At 52.5% G+C, this 27,759-nt stretch overlaps 1 protein-coding gene across 1 annotated transcript in view; it reads right to left on the bottom strand.

Annotated features, from left to right (window-relative positions):
• MAPK4 (mitogen-activated protein kinase 4) overlaps nucleotides 1-27,759 on the bottom strand; it is a 143,462-nt gene that overhangs the window by 37,563 nt on the left and 78,140 nt on the right. The window contains exon 2 of the mRNA XM_004777713.3: nucleotides 9,724-11,166. Coding sequence (XP_004777770.1) covers nucleotides 9,724-10,269 — 546 coding nt within the window. The 5' untranslated portion in view covers nucleotides 10,270-11,166. The remainder of the gene's footprint in view (nucleotides 1-9,723; nucleotides 11,167-27,759) is intronic.

The following is a 27,759-nucleotide window of genomic DNA, read 5'->3' as shown; positions in this document are numbered from 1 at the left end:
GTTGACACCCAACACCGCCATTTTCTAGCTGGTGACCTTGGACAAGCTACTCTCTGTGCCTCAGTGTCTCCATCTTAAAATGGGGACAAGAGCAGCACCTATCATCATCATCACCATTATTATTCTTACTACATTATTAGGCTGGTATAAGGACTAATAGGTTAACACCTGTCTAGCACTCAGAACAGTACCTGGATATGCAAACAAAGGGCTTCTGGGCTGCAGAGAACTAGAAGGGCATGATGGATGACTTCAAATATTTGAAAGCTTCTCTGAAGGAGCGAAATTGTGCTTTATTCTGAGATGTTCTTGAGGACCGTACTCAATTCAGTGGAAAGGTAAAGGCTTAGCCTCTTCATTTCAATTAGCATTTAATGTACATGTATTTTGGGTCAGATACTGTGCCAGGTGCTAGGAATAGAGATAAATGAGATACATACTGTTTCCTAAGGGCTCCAATGTCTATCAGGGAAGAGTCAGCCACGTGAACAGATAATCATCATAGTATGGGAGTAAGTGCTTTGGGCAACTGGAGGAAGGTGTGATTAAGTCTCCCTCGGGGGAGCTGGGCAAAGCTTTGCAGAGGTGGGGCTTCTGAGCTGAGTCTGCAGGGATAGTAGGAGTTCATGTGGGAGCAGAGGGAACAGTGTGTGGGATCAGAGCTGTCACCAAGTATGGGATTATCCAGTGAATGGTGACAAGTCAGTGATGTTACAGCACAAGGTGGGTGGGGTGGCAGAAGCTAGAGATGGGGCTCAAAGAAGTGGAATACCAATGTACAAGGTTGCCAAGAAAATCAGGATAATTCCAGTAGTACGATCTCCCCCCACCTCCACTGGCCAGCCTATTTCTCTACTACTATCTTTTCAACAGGCAACCCCAGCAAAGGCTATACTAAAGAAAGGCAATATTAAAGAACTATACTCCGGGTGAAAATTGCAAAGGATTTGACTCAATTTTCCAATCATTCTTCTTCAGTGTAAACACAGGGATATTTGCCTATAGAGTAAGACGGTATCATGTTCCTGAGATATTTATATCCTGGGAGTACCCAAGAAGAGGGACTGGAGCAAGGCGTGGAGCAGCTGGGCTCCTCCCCACCAGGACTGAAGGCGCTGTGTGAAAGGAGTTCCCCTACCTGCACATCCACTCAGGTACAAAGGGAAGGAGGAATAGTGCGCTATTCTACACTTAGCCCCTAGGCTCTCCACTTGATGCCACCGAATAATATTCATTAAGCACGCTACTGGGATGTAGAGATAAGTCACCAACACTTCCTTCAAGGTGCTTACAATCTAGCATAAAGGGTCATTGGCCACACAGAGCATTACATCACTGAATGCGAGGGGGGCTGCTTCTGGTCATGACGGAGTAGCTATACTAGATTTGCCCCCCTATCTTAAGCAATGACAAAACTGGACAAGCACACACATCAGATGTTTTCAGGCACTGCACAGTGGGTTGAGGGAAGGTAAGGAAACACATAAGGTGAATTTCATATTCGCCCTGGCACTCCGCCTGGGTAGATTTCCCAACCACAGCACAGGGAGATGGAGCAAAGCAGAACATGGTTGTCCTACTGATCTGGGGAAGTAGGAACTGGAGTTTGGGGCTGTTGAAACATCCAGAACTGGCAGGACAAGATGCTGGAGAGGAAGGTTCTTCAATAAGGTGTGGGCCCAGAAGTTTGTTGTAAGGGTGGGGCTCACACAGATCTCTGGCTGAGTGCTGTGTTGCTCAGACGCAGGTGAGATCTGGTGTGGGCTGGAAGAGAGCAGCTACTTTGGAATTGAGAGCAAGAATATTAGAGGTTCTAGAGACCTACCACTGGATCCATGGGAGTTCCAGTCTAGCCAGCCAGAGGGGAAGCACCAGGCATTCCAGTGACAACAGAAAGGGGAGGTCCTAGGGGTAAGGACCATGTTCTAGAGTAAGGGTTACTCTAGTCCTGCCCTCTCAAAGCCTAAAGCCAAGCCTTAACAAAATTAAGGAGAACCATCATCAGTAAATTAATGGACTGCCAGAACAAAAACCAAAATTGGGTTTTGAACTCATTAAAGAAAGACAATATAATTCAGACTCCTTTTCAGAGTATCATTTGCAATGTCCACAAAATTATGAGAAATGTGGAGAAGAAAGAAAATGTGACCCCAATTCAGAAGAAAAAAGGAGTCAATATAAAACAACCCAGAGATGTCCCAGATTTGGAATTGGCAAAGACTTTAAAGCAGTTATTTTAAATATGTCATGGATTTAAAAGGGAAAAAAATGATCTCAATGGATGAAGATGGGGAATTTTAGCACATAAAGGGAAACTATAAAAAAAGGAACCAAATGGAAATTCTGGAATGGAAAAGCATATTATCTAAAAAGGAAAACTCACCAAATGAGCTTAATGACAAATTAGAGATGGCAGAAGAAAGGATTAGTGAAGTTGAAGACAGAACCACAGAACTTATCCATTCTTAAAAAAAAAAAGACAGAAGAAAGACTCTACAATCTTCTGGAGCAATAACAACCTAAGTAATACATCTAATCAGAACCCAGAAAGAGAAAAGAGAAAAAGCAGAGCAGGAAAAAAAAAAAATTGTTGAAATGTCCCAAATAACAGAACCAAGAAGCTCAATGAATCCCAAATAAAATAAGCACCAAGAAACACACACCTGGGCACATCCCAGTCAAGCTGCTGAAAGGCTCAAGACAAAATCTTGGTTGCAGAAGGGGAAAAAAACCCCACATACATATAGGGGAAATGATGTGATTGAAGACCTTCTCTTCAGAAATAATAGGGACAGGAAATAAGGCAATGGCATTTTTAAGTACTGAATGGCAAAAAAGATCGTAGATTCAGAAGTTCATATCCAGAGAAAACAAACTTTAAACATGAGAGGAAAATAAAGACACTTTCTAGATAAGGGAAAGTCTTTGCCAACTTGTCAGCAGCAAACCTACTACATGAAATTCGAGCCCCTCTCCAGTAGGCTGGTGGGACACTGACTTCCTGTGGGTGAGGTGAGTAAGGAGGCTGGTGTTGAAAATAAGGAGGAAGCTTCTGATCCCTTTATGCTTTTAATCAACAGCTCACCGCCCCCTCCCAAGAGGCAGACCGGCAGGCACAGGAGAAAAGGTGAGCTTTGTTTCCTAAGATGATGGGGAAGGCAGAAAGCAAGGCAGCGATACCCTGGGCAGCGAAGCCAGCAGTAGAATCCTGAAATGCTGTCAACAGGCATTGCTCCAAGCCCCTAATTCCGTCACTCATCACCTTGGCCTCATTCCCAGAGGCTCCTCGATCTCTCTAGGATCTGGCAATAAAGGGTCAATTCCTGGCGAGCAGGGCCCCTGCAGGACCCTACCTTGGGTCTCTGGCTGGCTGCCTTTCTGATACACGGGCAGTACACGGCCATGCTAGTTAAAGATTTTCCCTATGGCCCATGGTTGCTTCCCAGGGAGGGAGGCCGGGGTGTGATGTTCAGGGAGGGTGCAGGAGAGGACCCCAGGAGGCCCAGGGACACCATGGAGGCCCTGCTCCTGGGGGTGGGGCTGCAGTGGGAAAGGGCAGGGAGGCTCTGAAAGCCAACGAATTAGCTCTCCAGTGGGCCCGAGCATTCAGGGACACTTGACTCTCTAGGACAACCTCTGTTCTAATCCCCTAGGTCATGTTTTTCCCTTTTAAAAAGGGATATTTCATAGCCTTTTAAATCAATCTTTTCAGCTCCACTGATTTGGAATAACATGCTTAGCAGCTTAAGAACTTCTAGCTGGGCCTTCAGCAAGTTGTCCTTCCACGAGCCCATTTTCTCATGAAACGCTGGCCTCCGGGTCTGGCTGGGCCTCTCCCAGTGCTGGCACTGTTGGACCCCGGTCCTATTCCGGGATCCCTGGGAGAGATACTATTCCTCCCTCCCTGCATGTAGGGAGCTGCTCCTCTTTCCCCACATCTCCAAGACGGAGATCATTCAAAACACAAGCCCACAGAACCCCAAAAGGCCACGCTCTTGATCAGGGGCAAAGACCCTATTTCAGGCCCAGGAACGCGCACTCCTCCTCGGAGTTTCCGTTTCGAGGCAATCTGGGCTGTAGGGAGGCTTTCTGCGTGTCTGCCCAGGCTGACAGGAGGAGCTTATATTGGCCTAGACAGATGAGAAGCTGTCAGAAAGCAGTGGCCTGGAGAGGAGGAGGTGTGGTTATCAACACGGTTAAACCAGCGTGGACACTGCCGATCGGAAGCTGGCTGTGTGTGTTCACCACCACGAACCTTTCTGCCTCCTCCAGGACCTTGAACCACAAGCCTTAACGAACCACGGTCGTCTGCCCTCAATCCACACTCGGTCTCACTGATCTGTGAAGCCAGTGTCTCCCGTCAAGTTACAGAAATCAAGGAGTTTACACCACAATGAAAAGTCCATGTTTTCTAAGATTGTGTTCCTATCACCGGACTACCGTGAAAGTCACACCCAAACAGAACCAACGCTCCTTTCAGTGGAGATCCCTGGTTTGTGTAGCTTTTTGCCAAACCTGAGAGATGATGAACAGGCCAGACAGCTTCCCATGTGATGTGATGGAGACCCTGAAAAGCCGTCCTGCCCAAAGCAACCCTCCCCATTCCGGGTCATGACGTTCTTGCCGTGAATGACCCTGTTAGTTAAAGGAGCTGCTTTAAATACAACCCCGTAATCTGGGAGTTCCTAGCCTCTTTCATGACGCTGTCCACACACAAGCTGTTCCGTGTCTTCAGATAAGTGGTTGTTTTTTTTTTTTTTTTTTAAGATTTATTTATTCGACAGACATCACAAGTAGGCAGAGAGGCAGGCATAGAGGAAGAGAGGGGAAGCAGGCTCCCTGCTGAGCAGAGAGCCTGATGCAGGGATCGATCCCAGCACCCTGGGATCATGACCTGAGCCGAAGGCAGAGGCTTTAACCACCCAGGTGCCCCAGATCAGTGGTTCTTGAAAGTGAACCAGCATCAGACTCACCGGGAGGCTTGTTACCACCCAGCTTGCTGGGCCCCACCCTGAGTCTCCAATAAGAGTGGCCTGAGACGTAACCGGAGACCATCTCTAACAAGCCCCAGGGACAAAGTTAATGTTCTGGTCCGGCACCCACTTTGAGAATCAATCACTGTCCTATTAATTTCTAAGGCATCTTCATGAGATTGGTAGCTATAGTGTGAACGCACTCTGATAGGGAGTGAGGTATGAAGACAGAGGGCTCTGGAACAGAAAGGGGTCAAGGCCCAAAGACAGGCTGGCTGAACAAACTCAGATCTTCTCAATTGATCCACCAAAGCACAAGTGCCGTGGGCTGTCCAGACGCTGCTGGGCCTCTGACTCTGGCTTTCTTTCCTGGGGTCTTCTGCCTGTGGCCCCCAGAGGAAAGGCGAGGCTGCAGGCAGGGCCCGACAGCCCAGGCAAGGATGGGGGGCTCCTCCCTCAGCCACGGCGGCCCCTCCAGGAGGAGAGTGAGTTCACACAGCTGATCTGGCTGTCAGTGTGCTGTGGGCTCTTGGGGGCTCCTGACACCAGGCAGAATTTGCACAGGACTCAGCCGAGTCTTAAACAACGTTTCTTTTTTGCCTCTTTGGAGACCCTCTGCTTCCTAACAGGATAAATTCAAAGGAAAACATGCTCTGACCCTTCAGCAGCCTCTTGACACAGACAACAAGGAACTCCTTAGCGGGCTGGCTGAGGGGTGGGTGGGGAAGGCTTCATCACAGGAGCAGAGGCTGGGAAGCCACCTGTCAGGTGGGGCCTCATGACTCCCCTCTGGCCCCGTCCGGAGCTGGTTCTGTATGTCAGTGGAGAAGGAACCGAGACTTGAATGTCCGCATGGTATTATCAGGGTGTCTACTGGGCGAACAGTTCTGTTAGTGATTTCGCCCTTTGTACATCTGAAAACACTTTGACATCCTCCACGTGACTCTATCAAGAATTCTGGGAAATCACCAGAATGGGAACAATGACTGTTGGACAGAAGACCACTGAGAAGAGAGGCACGGAAATACCAGTGGGCATGGAGTCGAACTGTGTGTGCTGACCACACATTGTGAGATCCTGAGTGGGGGGTCCCTTTCCTAGGCCCTGGTTTTGTCATCTGTGAAATTATGGACAAGGTGATGGTGAGGCCTTCTGACAGACCCACTCGGGAATGAGCTGCTCAAAGAGCAGGACTGGCCTGACGTCAGTGAGGTGAGTAACAGTGACTCAGAGAGACAAGTGCCCCCCCAAGCTGTTGAGTAGGCCATTAGAAATTCCCACTGCCACCCACTGTAATCACCCTGACAGCGTGGGCTCACTGGGAACTCCAGTTGCCTTCTGGACCTGGCAAAGACCGAGGCCCCCAAGAGAGGGATGGTAAGGGAGACCCAGAATGCTCTTGGACTGTGTCTTCAAGTCCCAGGGAAGCCAGCTGCTCACTGGAGAAGAGAAGGCCATTGCCTTCGGCATCTCCTTCACCAGGTGAACTCAGTGGACACGACCCTGAATGGCAGGCCCCGTGCTAGATGAGCAGAAGTGGAAGCAAAGGAGACTCACTGTCCACCCAGGAGGGAGTCACAGTGAGGAGTGGGAAACTGGGGGGCTGGTGCTCAGCCAACGGGCCAAGTCCAGCCACCAGTCAGGTCACAAAGTCTGGCCCTGGCCCTGGGCTGAATCAGCATGAAAAAAAGGAGTGCCCTTTTATAACCCACACCTAGGTGCTGCCTCCTGCCCAGGTGAGCACCACCTTCTTCGAGGCGAGTGCAGGAGCCGTAAGACTTGAGGAAGGCTCCGGTTCAGAGCAGTTCCCAGGCGGACACCATCCTCCACACACACAGGGGAAAGCAGATGCGCACGTCTGACCCCAGCCAATCCCCTGGCTGGAGAAATTATGGGCCTGCTCTCTTTCTGAGACTCAAATCCTCTACACACATGCCATCCATGGACCCAACTAGCTTCCCACCTGTAATGTGCTGGTAAGTGACTGTTCTCCCCCCTGTTCAAGATGGCCAAGAGATCCACTGGACCAAGTCTCAGGCACAATGATCAGACTCCCTGGGGGAGATAAGGTAGACACGACATGCCCTCAAGAACCAAGGGGTTCTCAGCCTCCGGGAGCAGAGAAGAGGCAGACGCAAATACCCACAGGACAGAGGAGAGCATGGGAGATGCTAGAAGGTCCAGGTTATGGGTGGGGGAAGAACCAACAGGGAAATTCAGAAGAAGGGAAAGTTCATTTCAACTGGGGGCCAGTTGGCCTTCCAAAACAAGATAGAGCCTGGAGGGACCATGCCTTACGATGTGAGAAGGCCCCAGTTCTAGAGCCGCTCCCGCCACAGTCAGCCAAATCATCTCAAGATAGCCGGTTCTCTCCGATTTCAGATGGACCATTTGCCCTAAGTGCCTCACAGCTTTATGAGAACTAAATGAGAGCTGATTTAAATGCACACTGGGTCAATGAAAGCACCAAATATAAAGTTTTTGTCATCACTCGGCTTAGAATGAGGAGGTAATGAGGAATGCCGAAAGTACATGAGGGAGAAGGGGGGAGAAGGGGTGCGAAGGGGTGCGGGGGACACCTGCCAAAGGCAGGGCTCACGCAAACACCCCCTGGGCTCACATTGGGCCCCAGTGATTTTTTAACACCCACAGATAATTTTGTTAAAGAGACTCTAAGAAGATATGTCACAACACCGAAATTCTTCGGCATCAGGAACATGAAAGTCCCAACCAGAGAGGTGTCTTCCCAGCCCCAAGGGACAGGAACGCAGACACTTAACAGTTGCCGGCCAGGGAACCAGGGCCGGGGTCCGGGGTGCTCAGCAAACACTCCTTACATAAACGGACCGGCTCCTTACCTTACTGCCTCCAGCGGGGCGTTACATTCACGCTCCATGTTGACTTGTAACCACAAGCCAGCGGGGCAGATGGCATCTACCCTCGTCCCTGTCAAAGATGGGGAAAGCAGGGCTCCCGGAGGGCACGTGACTGTCCACATCCCGGCTAGCACTGCCAGAAGGGAGCCTGGACCCCTGCCTCCACACCTCCTCACACTACACACTTTCTAAGAATTGTTATGGCAGCCGATCGTCACCCCAACACCTTTCCTGACTTTAGAGACAGTCTCCCGCGTGCTGTTCGGAGCACTCTCCCCAGAACACGTCGCTGTATCAGATCCTTTCATCAAAGGCGGTCCTGTTCTTACTCCCAAGAGTACTGGTTTATTGCAATTCAGAAAGTGGTTTTGTGCATCCCAGAAATGAGTGTCATGGATGCGCTGGTCCTTTCACCAAATAAGAATTGATTTGGGTTAAAACCTTCAGTTTGATTGTTACCAGTCATTGCTTCTTAGAAGAAAGGGAAGGGTATTAGGAAGACAAAAGGGCATTATTATTATTATGGTGGTTGTTGTTTTTACCATGGATACTCTGCCTACAAAGTCAACTGTCAGTGTTGACAGATGGCCAAGCCGCAGGAAGGGGGGATAGGGGGCAAGCTCTTGGTTAAGGTGGCACTAAGGGGCTCGAACCAGCTGGGCTGATCTGGGGTCTGAAATCTGGGCTGGAGCCCAAGTTCTAGCCAGTGAGGGTGGGACGGGGAGCCCTGCCTCCCCCTCCCCCAGATACCCTCTCACTGTAGCTACCCCATGCAGGTCAGTGCCTTTCTACGAGTCTGTGACCTTCTGGCTGCGGCAAATAAGGTAGCAAGGGAGAGCAGAGGAATGGGACCTCAGAGAGAAAGCTGAAGCATGTTCAAGGTCAGAGCTACCCTCCCCTTTCATGATCTACCTTGGCCACTTTGGCTGACCTACTTCCTAGGGAATGTTTTCATTCTAATAAAAATTCATGGTTCAAAGGTTTTGGCAGAAGGCTGGAAATCACACCCACTCCACAGCTCTGTTGAGGGATGCCTGGTGATGTGTGCTCGGGCTGAGGGGCTCAGAGGCTCCCCTAAATTGGCAGGAACCAGGGGTGGGGGAATAGAACTTCCAAGGATTCCCAGTTCCTGAAGGGAGCAGTGGATTAGTTAAGAAGAGGTTGGGGGCCTTAACAACAAGTGTCCACATGTCCATCAGTGTGGTTGGGTCAGCTCTGATCTCTGCAGCTGGAAGAGCATTTAGCTCTGACCAGGGGGTCTCAGGCCTGTCCAGACACCTCTGGTGTTAGTATGACAGGGAGAGGCCAGAGCACTGCGGGACCTGGGAGAGCTGAGCCATTAGCTAGACAGCATACGCTGAGGATGAGTTTACCAAATTCACTGTTCATGCCCCCTGTCCGTGGACAGAGAGAACGGGACACAGAGTAGGGGAGGAGACAAGCTGAACCAGAGCATAAGGCTGGTGTGCTGGGGAGCCTCACGAGGAGCCCTGAGCAGACAGCAGGGTATTAGGCAGATGGCAGAGATAAGAGAATGCTAGAGGCAAATTCACCAACCACAGTCTTAAAGTCATAGAGTTTAGAGCTGGAAGGCATCTTGGAGATCACTTCTCCAACCCCCTCTTGCGCAGCTAGGAATTCTGGGTCGTGGCCACGGTGTGGAGCCAAGCCTAAGAGCCAGGTCACTGATCGCACCCCCTGCCCAGCCAACCACTGCTTGTGAGGCCAGTGGTCTTTCTGGCACCCTCCAGCCTCCCCCAGGTATGAACCCCAGCCCCCCCGCTTCAGCGAAGCTAGGAACGCCCTCCTGAGTGACCGTGAGCATCCTGGAGGGTTCCGGGAACCACCCCACCGGCCATTCCAACCAGCCATACCTTGTGTGAATAATGCTGGTCAACGATCCTCGCCAACCCGAAGTCCCCGATCTTGAGCACGAGGTCCTCCGTGCTGATGAAGATGTTGGCAGGCTTCAGGTCCCTGTGCAGCACGTTGGCCGAGTGGATGTACTTGAGCCCTCGGAGCAGCTGGTACATGAACAGCTTCGCGTGCTCCTCCGTCAGCGTGCCCTGCTCCAGCAGGCGCGCCAGGTCCGTCTCCATGTGCTCCTGGACGATGTAGGCCACGCTGAACTTGAACAGCTCGCCCTGCAGGTCAGTGCCCTTGGGCCCCAGCACCTCGTACACCTTCACGATGTTGTCGTGGTCCAGGCGGCGGATGATCTTGATCTCCCGGAGGGCATGCTTCATGCTTCGGGCGTCACTCAGGACAATCTTCTTGACGGCCACCTTCCGGCAGGCCCTGCTGTCCACGGCCGACAGCACCAGCCCGTTGACGCCAAAGCCCAGGGGCTGGAAGTCAACAAAGCGTCCACCAAGGTCATACCCATAGACACTGGCAATGCAGTCCCCCTTCTCAGCCATCGTCGGCTCAGTGGTAAGGGTCCGCCTGGGCGATGGAGGGGCGGTCAACGTTGGCCAAGCCCCGGGGAGCAGCTTTCCCAGCACACCTCATTCTGTCGAGTCCCAGAGCTGAGGGTTGCTTTTTCTCGTGGTGAGGTCACTGCCACCAGCCCTCTGGAGATAGGAGTGGCATCTGTCCATGCTTGCTGAGCTGCGGAAGGTGAAGGCTCAGACTGTTTTCTTGACCCGTCTCAGGAGGGCTGTCCACCAACTCCTCGGTACTCTGAACTCTCCCTGAAATTTAGAATGGCTCATGCTTTCTTCAAATGTAGCATCTTGGAGAGAAAAACCAGTCTCATGATCTATGTGAATGTGATGTTTCCTACCATAATGAGCCTCAAGGTAAAAGATCCAGAAACTCTCCTCTTTGAATCTTGTGTTAAAAGACGTTCCTTCCGGCTGAAATGCAGAGCTGTGGCTGGGCTGAGCTCCTGGACTTCTGATGGCCCAAAGCTCAGTTTTATCACAGCGTCCAGCAGCCTGGTAGCTCTTCTCTGCGTCCCAAGCAGGATGAAGGGATCCCAGCAATGGATTCTGGAGGCCTCCAGGGGCTGCTTTCTACTTCTGCCGGCTCCCCTTTCTAGCAGCTCCCCTTAGATGCTGCGACCCAAACCAGGCTGGTGGGCACTGGTGAAGAAAGCCGGAGAAACCCAACCACCTTTCTTGAGCTCTACACCAAGTTACCCAGGAAGTCCCAAAGCCGAGGGGCACTCAACTGCCACGTCAGGATCCTCCAGAGGCCTCCGACAGGGCTGCGTCCTTGGTCACCCCTTCCTCCACGCCACCTTGCACAAGACTGTGCTGCTGGACTCGGACAGGCTGCAGGAACGTGGCATCTTTCAGACCATGTCTCCTTTCCTGTCAAAGAAATAACGTTGGGTAAATTTCCACACTCCAGCCTCCAACACCTTCCCACTTGCGTGTCCTTTGTTAACCAGCCCAAGTGTTATTTGATCTGTCCAGCCAGCTGAAACGCTGCTTGCTCAGGGGATTCCAGGCTCTGCGCTGCCCAGCCGCCCCTCCTGCTGTGCACAGCGCTCCCCTGGAAGGGAGAGAAGATGGATTGATTTGATAAGATCGTCAAATGGTGTGCCTTTGATGTAAATGCCTGCTCCCCAGAGGTTCACACACCCAAACTGTGGGTGGGAATGATCTGCTCTGACTTTTGAGAAATTCACTTGTGATGCTCTCTAAACACATACCTCAGTACTAGCTGGGAAGGTTGAGAGTAAAAAGTAACGTGCTGCAGACAGAAAATAAAGGAGCGATAACTTTGTGCTTCTGCTTGGACCCCTTTGCTTCTCCCTTTTGCAAATGTCTCTGGGTATTTTGAGAGAATTTGCCAGGTGCTGATGTTTAATTACATGTGTATCTCTTGCTTTCCAAAGAGGCAGCTTAAGCACACACATCAAATAAGAGAACTTTACTACCACCCTATAAAAGAGACTCTCTGCCCAGCAAAGAAGGGCACAGACTTAGCAAGACACCAGGACCAGCATGGTGAACTGTGTTCTCTTTGATGATGAGGATGTAGCTCTGCAAAGCAATGGTTCAAATCCTATCCTGACTGCCCCCTTGTGGCTGCTGACTCAAATTACAGGCACAGGACCTAAGGGGGAGGGAAAAAACTGCAAAACAAACCATGTAAAATCAGACCTCTGGAGTAAAGGCAATGTCATAGCTTTTAAGGGAGTGGTAGGTTTTACAAGTTTATTAAGTCCATAGACATTCAGAGAACAAATACTGTATGCTGCACAAAGGAGTGAATCTGGCAGAGCTATTTCTTAGTACTCATCACCCCGTTGGGTCCTCTATTGGGATGCCTTCGTATCTGAATTTTGCACAACTCTGCAAATGGTAAGTGAGGCAAAACAACAGTTAGCTCAATGTCTGAAATTAAGGGGGCAAATCAGGAGACACAGATGATCTGAAATAGTAAATAATCAGATCCCCTCTGAAGACTTATGACAAATTTGCCAAGGGTCTGGAACATAGTAAATGCTCAGCAGATGTTAGCTATTGACAACTTTGTTAAAAATTCCCTTGCATTTAAGTAAGATGGACCTACTATTCTAATGTTTTGTCAAGATCTTCAGTGATTCTACTCTGCATGTTTTTACTGGTCCCAGCAGCAAAATAACCTTAGTCTTAGAGAAATTTCAGACTGGGAAGCAATCACAGCAGACAAGTCTAGTGGTCCTTAACTGGGGATGGTGCTGCCCTGTCTGGTTAATTCAACTAGGAGTCACTACTGGCCTTGAAGAGGCAGGGCCAGATTGGCTAACCATCCTGCCAAGCAGTTCTGTCAGTGAGTAACTGACACGAGCCCACGAATGCCAGCACATTCACTGTGAGACCATGATTCTGGTCCAAGTCCTCACTTTGGGAATTTGAAAGCACGGAGGTTCAGAGGAGGCTAGCTCAGTGCTCTAGCATAAACAGGGTCAATAAACATTTGATGAATCGAGAAATGACTACCATTCACTCTGAGGATTCCTTGCCAGTTAGGGACAGTGCTGGAACCACCCTCTGTGCCATATTCTGCGGCCCATGCAGTGATGTCCACCTGGATACCTAATTCAAGGGAACCAAAGAATCACCCCGGTCCCGCATTCTGTTCTCCTCTCTCCCTGTGCATTTGGTAACATAAACCAAACTGGAGCTGCTTTCACTCTCTATCCATATGTCTGGTCCAGTTCCCAAGGGCACAGCAAACGGGCAATTATATATTTTGCTTTATGAGAAGAGATGCTTAAGCCTTCTTCCCTTGCCAGCTCCCACTGGGGTGTAAACAGACAGGACTGAGCACCTAAGCAGGGAGGGAATGACATCACCAGCAAATGAGAGCAGGATTTGTTCCAGATCAGCTGCATTGCAGATAATCTGTGAATAATTAAGAGGTGCTTTACTTATTTTTAAAACTCTTTCCTCTTCCTCTCACATGGGGGCAGGGACCACCTCCCCTGGGTGCACATGGGCACACATGCATGCACACGTGTGTGCCAGTGGTCTCCCTGATGAGCTATCAGCTCCAGCGGGCAAGGGCCATGTCCCCTTGGGAAGAGTTGGTCCAGCCACTCGGCCTTTCTCATGGGCCTCTAAGTACACTTTTTCAATTCCTGCCTTCCTTCTTTGCCTGCACCTTCCCGGTTCCCGAAATGTCCTCCTGCTTCCTCCCCACTTGCTGAAATCCTACCCATCACTCAGAATCCAGATGGCATCTCACTTCCACTCCAGAGTTCCCATTCCTGGAGTGTCCCCGGTGACATTCTCCCTGCTCTCCGCTCCTGCAGTGTTGGTGCGTCTGCTGTGTGACATTTACCATATCTGAATCTGGGCTGCTAGGTAGCTTTTTATCCATGACCATCTCCCAGCTAGACTTCAAGCTCCTCAGGCTCCAGCACAAAGCTGCCCTTGGACAATGACTGTGGCTTGGGAGTGTCTGAGAACACTTGTCCGTTAAGTCTACAAAGTGGTCATGCCCACATGTCCTGCAAGGTCAGCGTCCCCTCCCTGTGTCTGCTGCCTCAATACAACTTGCTCCAGAAGGTTCTTCTCACGACAAGCCCCAACCACCCAGACACACCGCCACCCCCTTGGGAGCACCTTCTGCTCCAGAATTCCAGCACTAAGCAGGCAGCCCCTGACCGGCCGTTTCTCTGTTCCCGTGTGAGTTTGGTGTTCCTCATCCCTTCTCAGTCCTCTTTACTTTCTCAGTTTCTAGAATTCCTCTATAATTTCCTGGGTAAACCTCTGCCTTTCTCCACAGGTGGGCTGATTACAAAACACCGAGTCCCTAAGACGTCTTGGATTAGTGGTTCATTGTTTGTGTGACACACCAGGGGGTGTGGGCCCACGGGTCCTGGAGAGAGGCAGGCCCAGCATCTGGAGATGTGCCCACCTGGGCAGAAGAGTGATTCTGGCAACTTCTTAGGGCAAAGCACAGCCATGCTCCGTTTGAATTTGGTGGCTCAGAGCTGATCTGAATCAGGTGTGACTTCCAACCAGGGAGTTGGCATTCACCTTGAAGGAAGGAAAGGTCATGGGTTCAGCTGTGCTCGAATGACAATGAGCAAGAACACGTGTAACTCCTGCAAGGACAGCCCGGGCTCCGGTAATTCATGGTGAATGTCGTCATAAAATTCAGGAGTAGAAATATCTATCCCCAGGACTGGATGGAGCTAGCAACGGAGCTTCATCTCTCCACTGATTTCTCCTGGACTCTCCTGCAATACCTTATCTGAGGCCAATTAATTATCCTCTTACACATCCAGCCTTCTAACATGTAGAGGCAAACCAGAGACGAGATGGTGTGTGCCAACTGTCCCTTGCTGGGTTTCCTGGGGATCTGGTTTACAAAGCGGCTTTGGAAAGTCTAAATTTAGACTCCATTCTGCCTGTTCAGATCCTCTCAAGCCTCATGCTGCCATCAACTTTCAGCAGGAACGATGGATGGCCCCCGATGAGGGGCTGATATTTCACAGACAGAGCTTTCTTTTCTCTCCTGAGCACCCAAAAACTTGCAGGAAATCCTTTTCAGGCAAGGCTAATGTTTACAGTTGAACAGGCTGCGCACTGCAAAAATTCTAGGTGGCATCATTTACGTTAGAGTCCAGTCTGTCTGACTCTAAGGTTCGTGACCCTAATCACCATAGCCCATGTGAACGAAGTACTCTAGACCAGAGATCAGCAAATTTTTTCTGTAAAGGGCAAGAGGATAAACACCTAAGGCTTTGCAGGACAGACCTTCCATGTTGCAGCTACTCCAGCCTTGCTTTCCAGCACAAAAGCAGACACAGATAATACCCAAAAGAAGTGCATGGCCGCATTTAAAAAATGTTTATTTACAAAGAAGAGGTGGGAGACTGAATTTGGTGAGGAGGCTGCAGTTTGTCGCCTCTGTTCTAGATGGTGTAGGAACATTCTCTAGCTTGTTCCCGAGGTGGCACTGAAGTGTGCTATGACTCAGACCTTTCCTGCTCCCCGTGCATGGTCTCCTCCCTTCTGGCCTCAGACCTCCAGCTGCCTCTCACAGTGGCCCAACCCCAGGCCTGCCTGCCCTCCCAGGGAGCTACCCTGGGCCAAGTTGAGCTCATCTGCAGGTTTCCTGGCCTCAGGGCCCACAGGCTACCCTCTGTCTCTGTGATTCTCAGGTATTGCTGACTGCCTTACTCCTACTCAGCTGGCCTTTACCAGAGGCTATCTGGAGAGGCAGAGAAGGTGAGGTGATGAAGACAGGGTAGCCGCCCAGACTGAGAGGTCACCATGGGCCAGGAGCTGCGCCCGAGGATTTCGGTTTGTGTCCTGCTCCCATGAAGACCCCAGAGGGAAGTGACTTGCCCAAAGTCACCCACTAGCAGTTGACATCTCTAGAAATGACCTCTCAGCACTGTTAACATGTGATCTGAGCCCAAGTGAGTGACCCTCACCACGAAGCACCTAGGGCCCATGTGACTTCCGAGGCCCAAGGAAGGGAAAATTGGGGGACAGGCGCACCTGTGGTACTTCCCAAAGGAAAGCAGCCCCAGTGTGGAGACCATGATTCCCTGCCCACTTTATGGAAACAGAAACTGAGAAACAGAACATTAAAATGAGATTAAGAGTTAAGAAAAAAACCAAAACCAAAACAAAAAACTGCAAGCTTAAACAACCATCCCACTCCCTTCCAACCAGTTCTTGGACTCTTCTCTCACCTAAGCCTCGGGTACACCAGAGCCCGGGCTGCAGAGACCGGCCATCCCAGGCGTGAACGGAGCTGAGTGTTCTCCCAGCTCCCTGACCTCACAAGGTCCTGGTGCTGACATGGGCCACCAACCAGGAACCATTCCCACTTCCTCTGGGTGAACAAAAACAGGTCTGCGTGAACCAGCAAGCAGCTGAGCCCGACCAGGGATGACCCACCATGGTTCCGACCCAGGGTTTCTCAGCCTCGACGTGACTGACACCGTGAGCCTGGTCATTCTCAGCTGCGGGGCTGACCTATGCACTCTAGGATTTTGGCAGCACCTCTACATGCCAGAGCACCCCTGAGTTGTGACAACCAAAAGGTCTTTAAACACTGAGACTGATCGCTGGTGGAGGAGGCACCCCATCGCTCCCAGCGGAGAACCACTGGTCTAAAGCAGCCGTTTCTAGAACTGGAGAAGAGTTACTTGTTTTATGCAGCTGTATGGCGCGCTGTTGTCAACAGTTCAGGAACCCTGGTCTCTACTTACTAAATGTCAATAGCATTTCTGGTTCCTGTGACAACCTCACACATTTCCAAAACCCCGTAAGGCAAGGGGATATCCCACACCAGCGCTGTTGAGGGCCTTGAGTCAAAGGCGTGGTAACCCAGTCCCTCCTTGGCAGCCATTGGCTTAGGGGTTGGTTATATGATCCTGTTTAGGATGGTTAAGTCTTAAAGGAAATCCCGCTTCGGGGGATGGTGCTCAGGAAAAGGCCTCCTTCCCAAGAAGAAACCACTCTGTCCCTGGATGTCTGTGGGAGAGAAAGTGCTGTTGGTGCTACTGCAATCACTTTGAAACCACACAGGGACAAGCCTGGGGACAAAGGCCAGCACAGGAGAGCTGGCAGATGGGGGGGAGGGAGTGCTGACATTGCTGAGTGGCCAAGCCAAACCTGGAAATGCCCACCTCCAGCTTTCTTGCCCCGTGAGGCTGCTAAGCTCTATTTCTGTCTAAGACATTTTCACCGCCTTTTCCCCCTTTTATTTGAAGGGGACATGATGTGACAGTAACTTGCCAGGGACATGGTTGATGGGAGCGGAAGAGGAAGAAGTGCAGAGCGCAGGGCTCCGGACTTCCAGGAGCTTGTGGTCCGACTGAGAAAGAGGAACCAGAGCAATAACAGTTACAAAAACAATCGAGAGCCCTCAGCTCATGTGGGAGTTAGGACGCGGCAGACGGAGGACGGACCAGTCCGAGCGGGGTGCAGAGGCTGCGGAAGGCAAGTTCTGAGACGGCCCCCAACGACCCCCGCCTTTTGGCTTCAGGCCCTGCGTAATCCCCTCCTCATAAGAGCGTGCTGGACTTCCTGACCGTCTTCTAAGGAACAGCGAGGCAGAAGTAATGAGATGTCCGCTCTCCGATGAGGTTATAAAGAGGCCATGGCTTTCCTCGTGGGTGATCACTCTCAGGGAAGCCAGGGGAGGCAGCCCTAGGGGGTCATCCACGTGAGTTCTTTTTCCTTTTCTTTAAGATTTTATTTACTTATGTGAGAGAGATTAAGAGAATGAGTAGAAGGAGGGGCAGAGGGAGAAGCAGACTCCCTACAGAGCAGGGAGCCCGAAGTGGGACTCGATCCCAGGACCCTGGGATCGTGACCTGAGCCAAAGGCAGACGCTTAACCGACTGAGCCACCCAGGGCCCCTCGGCAGGAGTTCTTGCAAGGAGGCCTTCTGATGCCCCCTGGCCACCACAGGGGCAATCTTAGAAGCAGACCTTCCCTGAGGTGAGCCGTGAGAAAAAAAAAAGCATGAATTCTCACAAGAGATTTTATGTCACAGGCACCCACTAAGCTGTGCCCAGTGTCCTGACCACAGAAACCATGTGACAATAAATGCTGCTCAAGTGCCTGAATTTTCAGATGTTGTTCTACAGCGACAAACCACCAATGCCTCAGAAGGGACTTGGAGATCTGCAGCTCTTGACATTTCCAAGACAGAAAGGATGCAACGCTGGCCTCTGACTTTGAGAATTCTTGGGCCAGGGGTCCTGGGTCTTACCTGGCTTGGATTTCATCATATTCCAGAGCCCGACAGAGTCTGGGGTTGGGCGGGGGGGGAACATGTCACCTCTCTTGTTTCAATGATAGAGCCCTAGTGTCTCGTCCTGGGTCCCACATACAGTAGGGACTTAAGAAATTGATACCCAATGACACAGGAAAGCCTACATGCTTGCAGGAAGAGTTCGGTTATGACCGAATATAACCTGAATGGGAAGAGAAATCGAAAATGGGTCCCTGAAGCCCAGATCAGAAAGCTTTTGGAATCCCTCCAATGGGAGCAGGAGGTAAAGGTGGGGGTTGAAGCAGGATGCCACAGGGACCCCAAAAGAGCATAGTGACTGGAAGGCACTTCCTCACCAAGGAAGGAAGGGCGGGTCCTGAGGCAGTTAGCACTGTGTTATCTCTGACTCTGAGTTCAGATGGGTCTTACCCTGGCAGCAACAGCAGCGATACTCCAGGACTTGGGAGAAACAGCTCTTCCTGGCCTTCCAGGCTTCGAAATGAAGTCCCAGCCCTCCAAACGCCCTCCGGCTGGGAGGTGAGGCAGCTGGGGGAGTTTAGGCGAAGTGAGCCGCCCTGCTGGGAGGACAGGAGGCCTCTCCTCGCTGTGGAAGCCCAGGTGCACGGGCAGACAGCTGCCGCAAGTGTTGGCCGGCGATGCCAACTCAGGCCACATTTCCTGTCCTGTGCCTCTCCCATGACCAGCACCACTGCCGACCGAGGGCCTGCCTGGGACGTCCCTCTGCACAGGGACGCCAGGACAGCCACCAGCCAAGCCAAGCACATCCCTATAAATACATCTCAGGCAGGGGAGCAGGTCCCGGTGAGCATCCTCCCCTGGGGTGTGCAAAGGTCTGAATGTTCCTGGAGGCGGTGATGCCACCCACCCTGGCTTGCTTCCCTTATAAGGTTTCTTCGAGAACACACGGGGCGGGGGCGGGGGGGATGTGGAGTAAGAAACAGGAGGAGAACCGGTTTTGTCTTCCTCTCTCTGAGAGGAGCAAGAGGAGAGCTACTGGGGGCAGGAAGAGAAAAGTTAGCAGAGGGAGTGTCAGACCTTGGGGTTGTCACCTCCTCCCCCAAGTGCAACGTGCAGGAGCGTGCAGTTTGGTCTTTGCTCTGTCTTTTCTCTTGAAAATTACATAACCAAGGCTGCCTGGGTGGCTCAGTGGGTTAAAGCCTCTGCCTTCAGCTCAGGTCATGATCTCAGGGTCCTGGGACAGAGTCTCTCGTTGGGCTCTCTGCTCAGCAGGGAGCCTGCTCCCCCCCCCCCCCCCGACCCCGCCTGTCTCTCTGTCTACTTGTGACCTCTCTGTCTGTCAAATAAATAAATAAAATCTTTAAAACAAAAAAAGAAAAGAAAATTACATAACTAGCCAGGGAGAACAAAGACTTCGCAGGCCTCCCAGCAGCACCACGGAGAGAATCCCCGCAGGCGCAGGCGCCCTGGAGCGCCACGCCCACATCAGTGCAAAGCTGGGGAGGGGGACAGGGGGAGTCCCCACATGTGAAGTGTGGGTGCTGGTCCCCAGGGGGGCGGCCCCGGCTGCGGAGGCTGGGAGTCTGACTTCAGGATGGATCACACGTGTCTGTGTCACCCAATGAATCCTTCTGGGTTTAGACAACTCCTTCACTTGACCTTTGTCGATGCAAGGAGAAACTTCTTAGTTGTTCTTTTTTTTTTTTTTTTTTTAAGAAAAGAAATCTGGGATAGCCAAAGACTTCTTTCAAAATCTAAATCAGGGCAGTTATGATTTCAGTGGCTAAATAAGGTGAGGCCCCCATTTGGATTTGGGGCCTGCTCTGTTCTAAAGGGCAGACATCCCAGCAGGGGGTAAGCGTCTCAAAAGCGGAATTAAAGCAGAAATCTTTAATTTCTGCCGCATTTGCTTCAGCACCTGCTGCACGGAGTCCATAGATGAACTGTGTCTTCCCTGACTTTGGAGATTACTCTCTGTGAGGCAAGATTTAATAAGCCATCGTGGGAAAGCACAAAGCTGCTGGTCCCGGAGGAACTCCTTGTTCAGACCTCACTTTTCCTACCAAACTTCTGGACCCATATGTGGGACTACTTACTCCCTGCCCGCAGGGGGCGCCCATGGCAGTGTGGGGAAGACCCCTGATTTGTAGTTATGGGATTCAGCATTAAGGTGTGTTGCTTTTAGCCCAGAAATGGCAAACAGGTATCAGACGTATTACTATCAACCCATCTTGCGCCTATGGCAGCTGTTGGCAATCGGTGATCACCTTCTCTTTCCTGATGAGCCAGCGAACCCAGCACCCCTGAGAGCCTCTGCCAACCACCTTGAGCTGGCTGTCAGAGCAGAGCCTGGAGGCATCCACATCCCATGCGGCTCTCTCTGGCCTCACACCGCTAATTCCCGGCTTCCGTCCCTCTCTTCCCCTGGCTAATTCTGACTCATCCTGTAAGTCTAAGTCTAAAATGTCCCTTCATCCAGAAAGCCTTCCCTGATGATGCTCTTTCCCCTCCCCACACCAGCCTGTCAGGCTGCGTCCCCTGGTTCTGTCCTCACGTCACTCTTCTCCCGTTCTGTTTCTGCTTTAATTGCTTGTCTTCTGTGTCTGCCCGGAAGCTCGGTGAGGGCAGGGGCTCCATCCTCCACATGTGCCACAGCCCCAGTGCCCCATTCCTAACCGGCTCGGTGACAAATCATAACATTCGGGCAGCACAAAGGCACCCCGGGACCTCCTTTGCTCCACATCATCTATAAATGCAGATTTGTAATACTCACGCCTCCCTCCCCCTGAGAGATGCCAACCAGACGGGAGGATTTCACGTCTTGTCCGATTCGAAGCCTGCATTCAGTCCCTTTAAATCTGACAGAGTTCTTAACTTCTCACCCAGTCCCCTGGCCCGCTACCCAGCAAATGTGCGCACACGCTACCTCCTACTAGTCCCATGGAGGCTAATCATTTCCAGGGCTTGTGCTCACGGGGACAGAGAAATCATTCGTAGAGCAGAAAAAAAGTTCCCTCTCCTGGGGACTGCATCTCCCTGTTCACAAGCGGTAGAAGACGTATTTTGACGGCTCAGGAGACCACCACAATCCCCGGACCACACGGGGCTGTCACAGCCAATGAGAAAAGTCACCGGGGGCGCCTGGGTGGCTCAGTGGGTTAAGCTGCTGCCTTCGGCTCAGGTCATGGTCTCGGGGTCCTGGGATCGAGTCCCGCATGGGGCTCTCTGCTCATCCGGGAGCCTGCTTCCCCCCCTCTCTCTGCCTGCCTCTCTGCCTACTTGTGATCTCTGTCTGTCAAATACATAAATAAAATCTTTGAAAAAAAAAAAAAGTCACGGGACCCGAGTTCGAGTCCTGAGGCTGCCTGTGAGCAATCCAGGAGGAGTGTCAAGTCTGTGAAGCGAGAACAACCTCACTGCCCCACTTCCTCAGGGGGATAAGGACAAACAGAGGCCAGTGAGCCAAACACACTTTCAAACGTAGAAACCGTATACTGGAGGGAAGTCATAACTTCCTAACTTCTGCAGGAACACTAGCTGGGTTCTAGGGGGTTTGAGATGTGACCCCTTCTCATTCCTCAGGCTTGTCCCTTCATGTTCTTCCAAGAGGGAGAGGCCTCAACGTGGGGAGAGACACTGGCCCACCAGCTACTGCACATGTGTTTTAAGTCTTGGTGTTTTGGGTTTTGTCAGAGGCAGGTGGCAGGGAACTTGAGGCTAAATTATTTCTATCTTCTCTTACGACCCAGCACACACTGCGACATCCAGCCCCGAATGGGGTGTCTAGCAATGGATCTACAATGAATCACAGGCGTAGACTGAGTATATCCTCCCGCCACCCCTCCACCCCCACCAATCCAGGTGTGGAAATCCTAATCCCCAGTGGGATGGTATTATGAGGCGGGGTCTTCGGGAGGGGATTACATCATAAGGATGGAGCCTTCACAAATGGTAGTAAGGCCCTTATGAAAGGAAACCCAGAGAATCTCTCTTGTCCCTTCCACCATGGAAGGACACAGTGAGACATCAGCGGTCCTTATGAGAACCCAACCACGTTGGCAGCCTGATCCTGGACTTCCAGGCCTCCATAACCACGAGAAATAAATTCCGGTTATTTATGAGCCGCCCAGTCTGTGGTAGAAGAGTCTGAACTGACTGAGACACTCACAAAGTGCCTCACCAAGTTCATTACGGCAACAGAATCCACTCTATTCTAACTTCCTGACCTCTGCTGCCAAGCATCCAGTGCCCTCTCTTCTGCTCTCCTGGTGAAGTCCTCCTTCCCTCGAAGGTGATTAGACCCTCCCAGTCGGAACCACCTGCCACATAGATTCCATCGCAGGAACGGGCCCTCCTGGAGAAGCAGCAGGTGCTGCTGGCTGCCTGCTTTAGGAGGGACCCCAGTGAGCGTCGCTGGTCTCTGAGGAAGAGTGAATCCCCTGCAAACCTATACGAGATTCCGCACAGGGAGAAGCCTCTCGGGTCTTAATGGCCAGGATCCCACGGAAGGCCATCCAACCCCACTGGACGCGGAAAGGGGAGGATGGCAGTGGTCAGCCTTCAGCTCGCTGGAGAACGGGACAGAAGCTCCTCCTGCCTGGTGGGGAGAGAAGGAAGAATGGAAAAGCAAGCAACAGAGGCAGGAGAGGAGGAGGAAGCTGGGAGGTGGGCGGTGGACCCAGGAACGCACCCCTCCCCCTCCCAGGGCTCCTAAACAAGGCAAAAGAACCCAATCCCTGATGGTGACACTGGGCTTCCCACCAGCTGGCATGTGCATTCTTAGCTGCGTTTCATGTCATCTGGATAAAGGTGGCCGTCCTCACCTCAAGGTGAGGCTACGCGCCCACTCAGTCCTCACTGACCACAGCAGGAACCAAGAATCCCTCCCCTGCCATGTAAGAAAATTGAGGCCCAGAAACAGGAAAGGACTCTTCGGGGGTTAGTCAGGGAGGCCTGCAGAGTGCTCCAGCAGCAGATTTTGGGAAGAGGTCCTTCCAGCCATGTCTTGGGCCTCAGAATGACCTTATGAAGGATCTTCCAGCCAAGATCCTTCTTCCCAAGAATGAGGAAGGGGATCCCGACCCAGTGACAAAGAGCTCTGCACAACGAAGAACGGCAAGCTGGGAAGGAGCAGCTCTTCCTCCTCCAATTAGCGTGTATCAGGGAAACAAAAGCCACATATGGACCATGTGGCAGCCGCTGTCAGCTCTCCAAACTGCAATCCTCCCCCTTCACTGAGAGCAGAGCTGGGAGCCAGGCGACTGTGAACTGGTCTGTGTCCCCACTGAGGACGTGCTGGGCTGGTGCCTCGCACGGCGCCTGGCCTCTGGAGCCCGTGTGTGATCCTGAGGAGAGTTCCAGGTTCATTTTAGTCTGAGGACAGCTGGGCCCCCAAGGCCGGGAGCCAGAGATGCCTCTGTCCCTTCCGATATAACGAAGGCAGTGAACAATCAGGGGGATGCGGACGCCTTATGCTCATACGCACCCGTGAGCAACCGAGCACTCGGAACCCTGACACTTCAAGGCAAGGAGTGGGCCTGAGTTGGGGGAACAGGTTTGAAGAGGAGGACTAGGGAGAGAGAAGGAGAAGGACGTCAGGGAGGAGGAATGAGAGAGAAAGGAGCGGAGTAAAGGGAAGAAAGAGGGACCCCATGTCCACTCCCACGGGCAGTCACCTGCCTTCCTTCTCCATTGTTCGGCTGCTGTGAGCCCTTGGTACACGCGGACCCGCCTCCCCAACTGGGAGCCTTAGACACACACATCAATAAAGTCCTCAGCGTGGCAAATGCAGGAACCTTGACAACAGCGGCAGCATGACCAACACAACACCACGCGCTAGCTGGACAAATGTCACGCTGGTCGGCGGCCAAGAACTCCACAGCTCTCCCAGGTACAGGGAGTCCTGGGCCGAGAACTGGATTTTACCTGCACGGTGCAGTCGGCCGGAAACCCGACCGGGGCCGGCACCGCGGCCAGCGCAGCGGGAGTGTGAGGTCAGCAAGGCGCTGGACGGTGACGCACTCACACGTTCCTTTGCTGCCCCTTTCCCCTGCACACTGCAGATAAACGAACTTCAGGATTTATTGCGTTTTAAAAAGAAACAGCACAAACCAGGCTCTGTCTTCTTGTTGTGACCCAGAGCTCTCATGTGCTGGGAACGAGAGGGCAGTCAATGGGTCTCCTGGCCTGGAGAAGGTCTCAGCCACCAGCAGGCTCATATGCAGACCCAGCCTCCAAGCCACCTGCTAGGAGGAAGGCCAGTTGATAGGTATCACCTTCCCCCCAGTGTCAAGGAGCCAGGGCAAATTGGGACTGAACGGAGAGGGAAGGCGTCTGACTTCAGCTACAACGTAGGCAGAGCTGCCCTCCAGAACATGAGGGGGGAAGGTAAAGTCTGGGTAGTAAGAAGAGGTGGCCGAATCCGGACAAGGTGGGCTGGAGGAGCGGCCCCCTTCAGCACTGGTCCCTCTCTCTCACTTGGAGTAAGCACAGGGAGGCAACTGCTCACCCTGGCGGTGGGAGGGGACAGAACCGCTACCTTCCAGGGAGAAACTTCTGGATGGGAAGAAGGTTGATTTTAAAGCAATGCTTTATTTTACCAATGACAGAATTATTTTCTTTTTCTAAGCAGCGATGTAAATTGGTTTTAGTTCTGAATCTGTTTCAACCACCTGAGTTGCAAATTAGAATGCCAAATGTAGGCAGACAGTGGTCTTGGGACAACTCAAGAGGCCCGGCGGCCTCAGAAGGCCTGAAGAGAAAGACAACGCGGGTTTCAGCAGAATTGAGCCTGTTCTGGGCATCCAGAATGGAGGTGGGGGGGTCTCGCCTAGCCCCCCACACCCTGCCATCTGTTTTGTTCTATAACGCAAGTCTATTCCTTTGAAACCAACCAAAAAGCAGAAAAAACACGGACTTCGATAGTGAGCTCTTGGACTCATCTCCGACCCAACCCCAGAAAGGGACTGAGCGCCAGCTTCGACGCAAGGCTCCCCCGGGCTCCAAGGACCGCAGATCTGCTCTCATCTCTCCCAGGCTGCTGGAGAAAGTGGCTGGGAAAATCTCGGTGACCTTTCACGCCCTGTGGCTGTGGTCAGGATGCTCTCTGAGCCTGGATGTGCTCTTTTGTCTCTCCAGCCACTTCCAAGGCTTCGCAAGGTGGCCACCTCAGGGGGAAGCGCAGTCAGGGTCATGACCGGGGGAAGGTGAGAAGGGAAGCGCTTCTCCGGGGCGGAGGGCCCTGTGGCAGCCCTCACGGAGTCCACTTCGAGGGAACAAGGAATGACGTCCCGGCAGCTCCCAGCGGCTCTCCCTGCCACTCCCCGTGCCCTAGCCCCTATCCATCCTCTTTCTGCTTCCAATATTTCTAAAATACATCTGATCACTTTAGTCTCCTGGTGCCAAAATACTTTTTAACAGCTCTACAATGCCCAGAGACTAAACCCAAGCACCTCGTGCAGCCTCACATCAGACCCCCATCTGTCTTCCCACTTCTGTCCAACTGCCTTCCATAATCCGCACCCCACACTGCAGCCTGGGGCCATCATCCCTGAGTCACCCCATCCGAGGCACACACGGCCCATCTGCTGATGACACGCTATCGTCTTTGTGTTCCTGGAACAACCCTACTCGTGCCCAACTGTCACCCCGCCCCCTCGGAGTGAACTTCTCCTTCTCGGAGCTCAGGGAGCACAAAGCATCTGCCTCCAACAGTTGTCTCGTGAGCTTCTACTGTCTGGGAGTCTTCCTTCCCACTGGATTGGGAATCCTGGAGGGCAAGAGCCCCGTGCCTGGGCCCCCAGATACTCCCTGCCCTGTACGGGTCCTGGCTTACAGAGGGTGCTAAGGAAGCAGTTGATGAACCAGCAAGGAGACGATGGATGGGAACGGGGCTAGGACTTGACAGTGGAGAATGTAAGAGGCGCTTGGCAGAAGTGGTCCACAAAGGCACATGTCCCTGGAGAGTGTGACCTGCTGGTGGAAAGACGGCCAGCTCCCCGGGACTGAGCAGGTGTTTATGCAGAATGATGCAAGCTCTGTACGCCAGCCTGGGCCGCCAGCCTGCGGTGGGGCAGCACCCAGGACTGTGGCAAGGGTGCAGACATGGCGAGGTCGGGGGCTGCTGAGCAGAGGTGCAGAGAGCAAGTAGATCTCCTAGGAGTGCTGGAGAAGAGTCCAGCGCAGCTGAGAGAAAGTGGGATCAGAGAAGGGATTTTGCAGTAGAATCTTGGTGACTGCACATTCCCCTGGGCCTCACCCAAGACAGGGCATCATCGACACGGTGGGAACAGCCTAGCTGCAGCAAACATAAACCCCGAGAGGGACTGCACACCATTCCCTCTGGCGTTCCTGTCTTTTGCTTCTTTTCCCAGCTTTCAGATCACCACTGACAAACTCGGGATGCCAAATACGGGTTGTTTACTGAAACTGGCTACGGGCTACCTTCTCAGGTTCACTTGCCTACTTCCCCACAGCAAAAAGACGCTGCAGCTGAGACATCTCCTTATAAACTGTTTTGCCGGATTCTTCCGGAAGCCTCAGCTGCTGTGGAGAGCTCTTCTACTGTTTGGTCGTCCCACGGATGGCAATAAAATCAAGATGAAAACTCATTTGCAAAGCAACTTCCCACTGTCCAAAGCATCTGCATGCAATGTTATTTAATACTTTCATGTAATATTTATTGAGCTTCGCTATGTACCAGGCGGCGGGGATGGGGGGGCACGGGGGGGGACCCCCCTGCAACTCACAGTTCAGGGGTAGAGGCGCAGAGGGGACACAAATAATGACACAAATCACGCCTGTGTGCGACAGGCAACGGTGAGAAATGTGTGATGGGAAAGTGTAGGACGCCAGGAGCCAGGGGGACGAGGAGACAATTACCTTGGGGAAGTGATGTTTGTGTTGAGATCTGCAGCTCCCCAGGAGGTGGGGTGGGGAAATGCTCAGAGCCATGAAGAGCCCTGAGAGGTGTGATGCTAGAGGGAAACAGACGGTTGGGGTCGGGGAGGAGGGATCTGCTGGCCCCCAGGAGGCGTGGGGGTGGACGAGGAGGCTGACTGTGCCATGAGGAAGCAGCTCCGGGTCTGAAGCAGCTGCACGCCCAGGAGGGAGGCCCCCTGCAGGTGCTCTGACAACCGGCGCACACACCCGCACCTCCCCCGCCACCTGCCCGGTTCCACCTGGTCTCTGCTCCATGGCTCCAAGCTGGGCGGGGCCCGGGCCTGGTTGAGGCGGTGGCCCACCCTGCTCCGGTCCATGCTCCCAGGGAGACCCCTCCCTCTGGCCAGCCAGCTCCAGGTGTGCTCCCCGAGGCAGAGGACCCAGGTGCAGAGCAGAGCAAGGCGCTCTCGCCATCCGCAAACAGCCAAGGGTAAACGATCCTTGCAGGCCTCTCAATCTTTTTTTTATGAAGAGCCTCTGCGATTTGCTGCAAACTCCCGGGATGAGGAGGGGTCTCCCGCTGAGGGAGGCGTCTGGGACCACCCTGCCCTTGGTCGGAGGAAGGAGATCTCAGCGAGAAGGAGCCGGTGAGGCGCTGTGGAGCAGGGAAACTCTGGCTGATGAAAAGGACTCTGGGTTTGCGTCTGACCTCTGCCACTTACACAGGATGTGACCCTGAGCCTCGGTCTTCTCCTCTGTCAAACGGAATACTCTGCCTCCCGTATTTATCCCACAGGGGGTTGGAGAGAATTAAAACCAACAGCCCTGAAGGCAGTGTGGAAGGTAAAAAACAGCCCAGGAGG

Source organism: Mustela putorius, unplaced genomic scaffold, assembly GCF_011764305.1.
Source record: "Mustela putorius furo isolate JIRA1106 unplaced genomic scaffold, ASM1176430v1.1 tig00003858_pilon_pilon_pilon, whole genome shotgun sequence".
In the NCBI taxonomy this organism is placed as follows: domain Eukaryota; kingdom Metazoa; phylum Chordata; class Mammalia; order Carnivora; family Mustelidae; genus Mustela; species Mustela putorius.
Note: the sequence above shows the minus strand (reverse complement) of the source record. Positions and strands in the feature narration are given on the sequence as shown.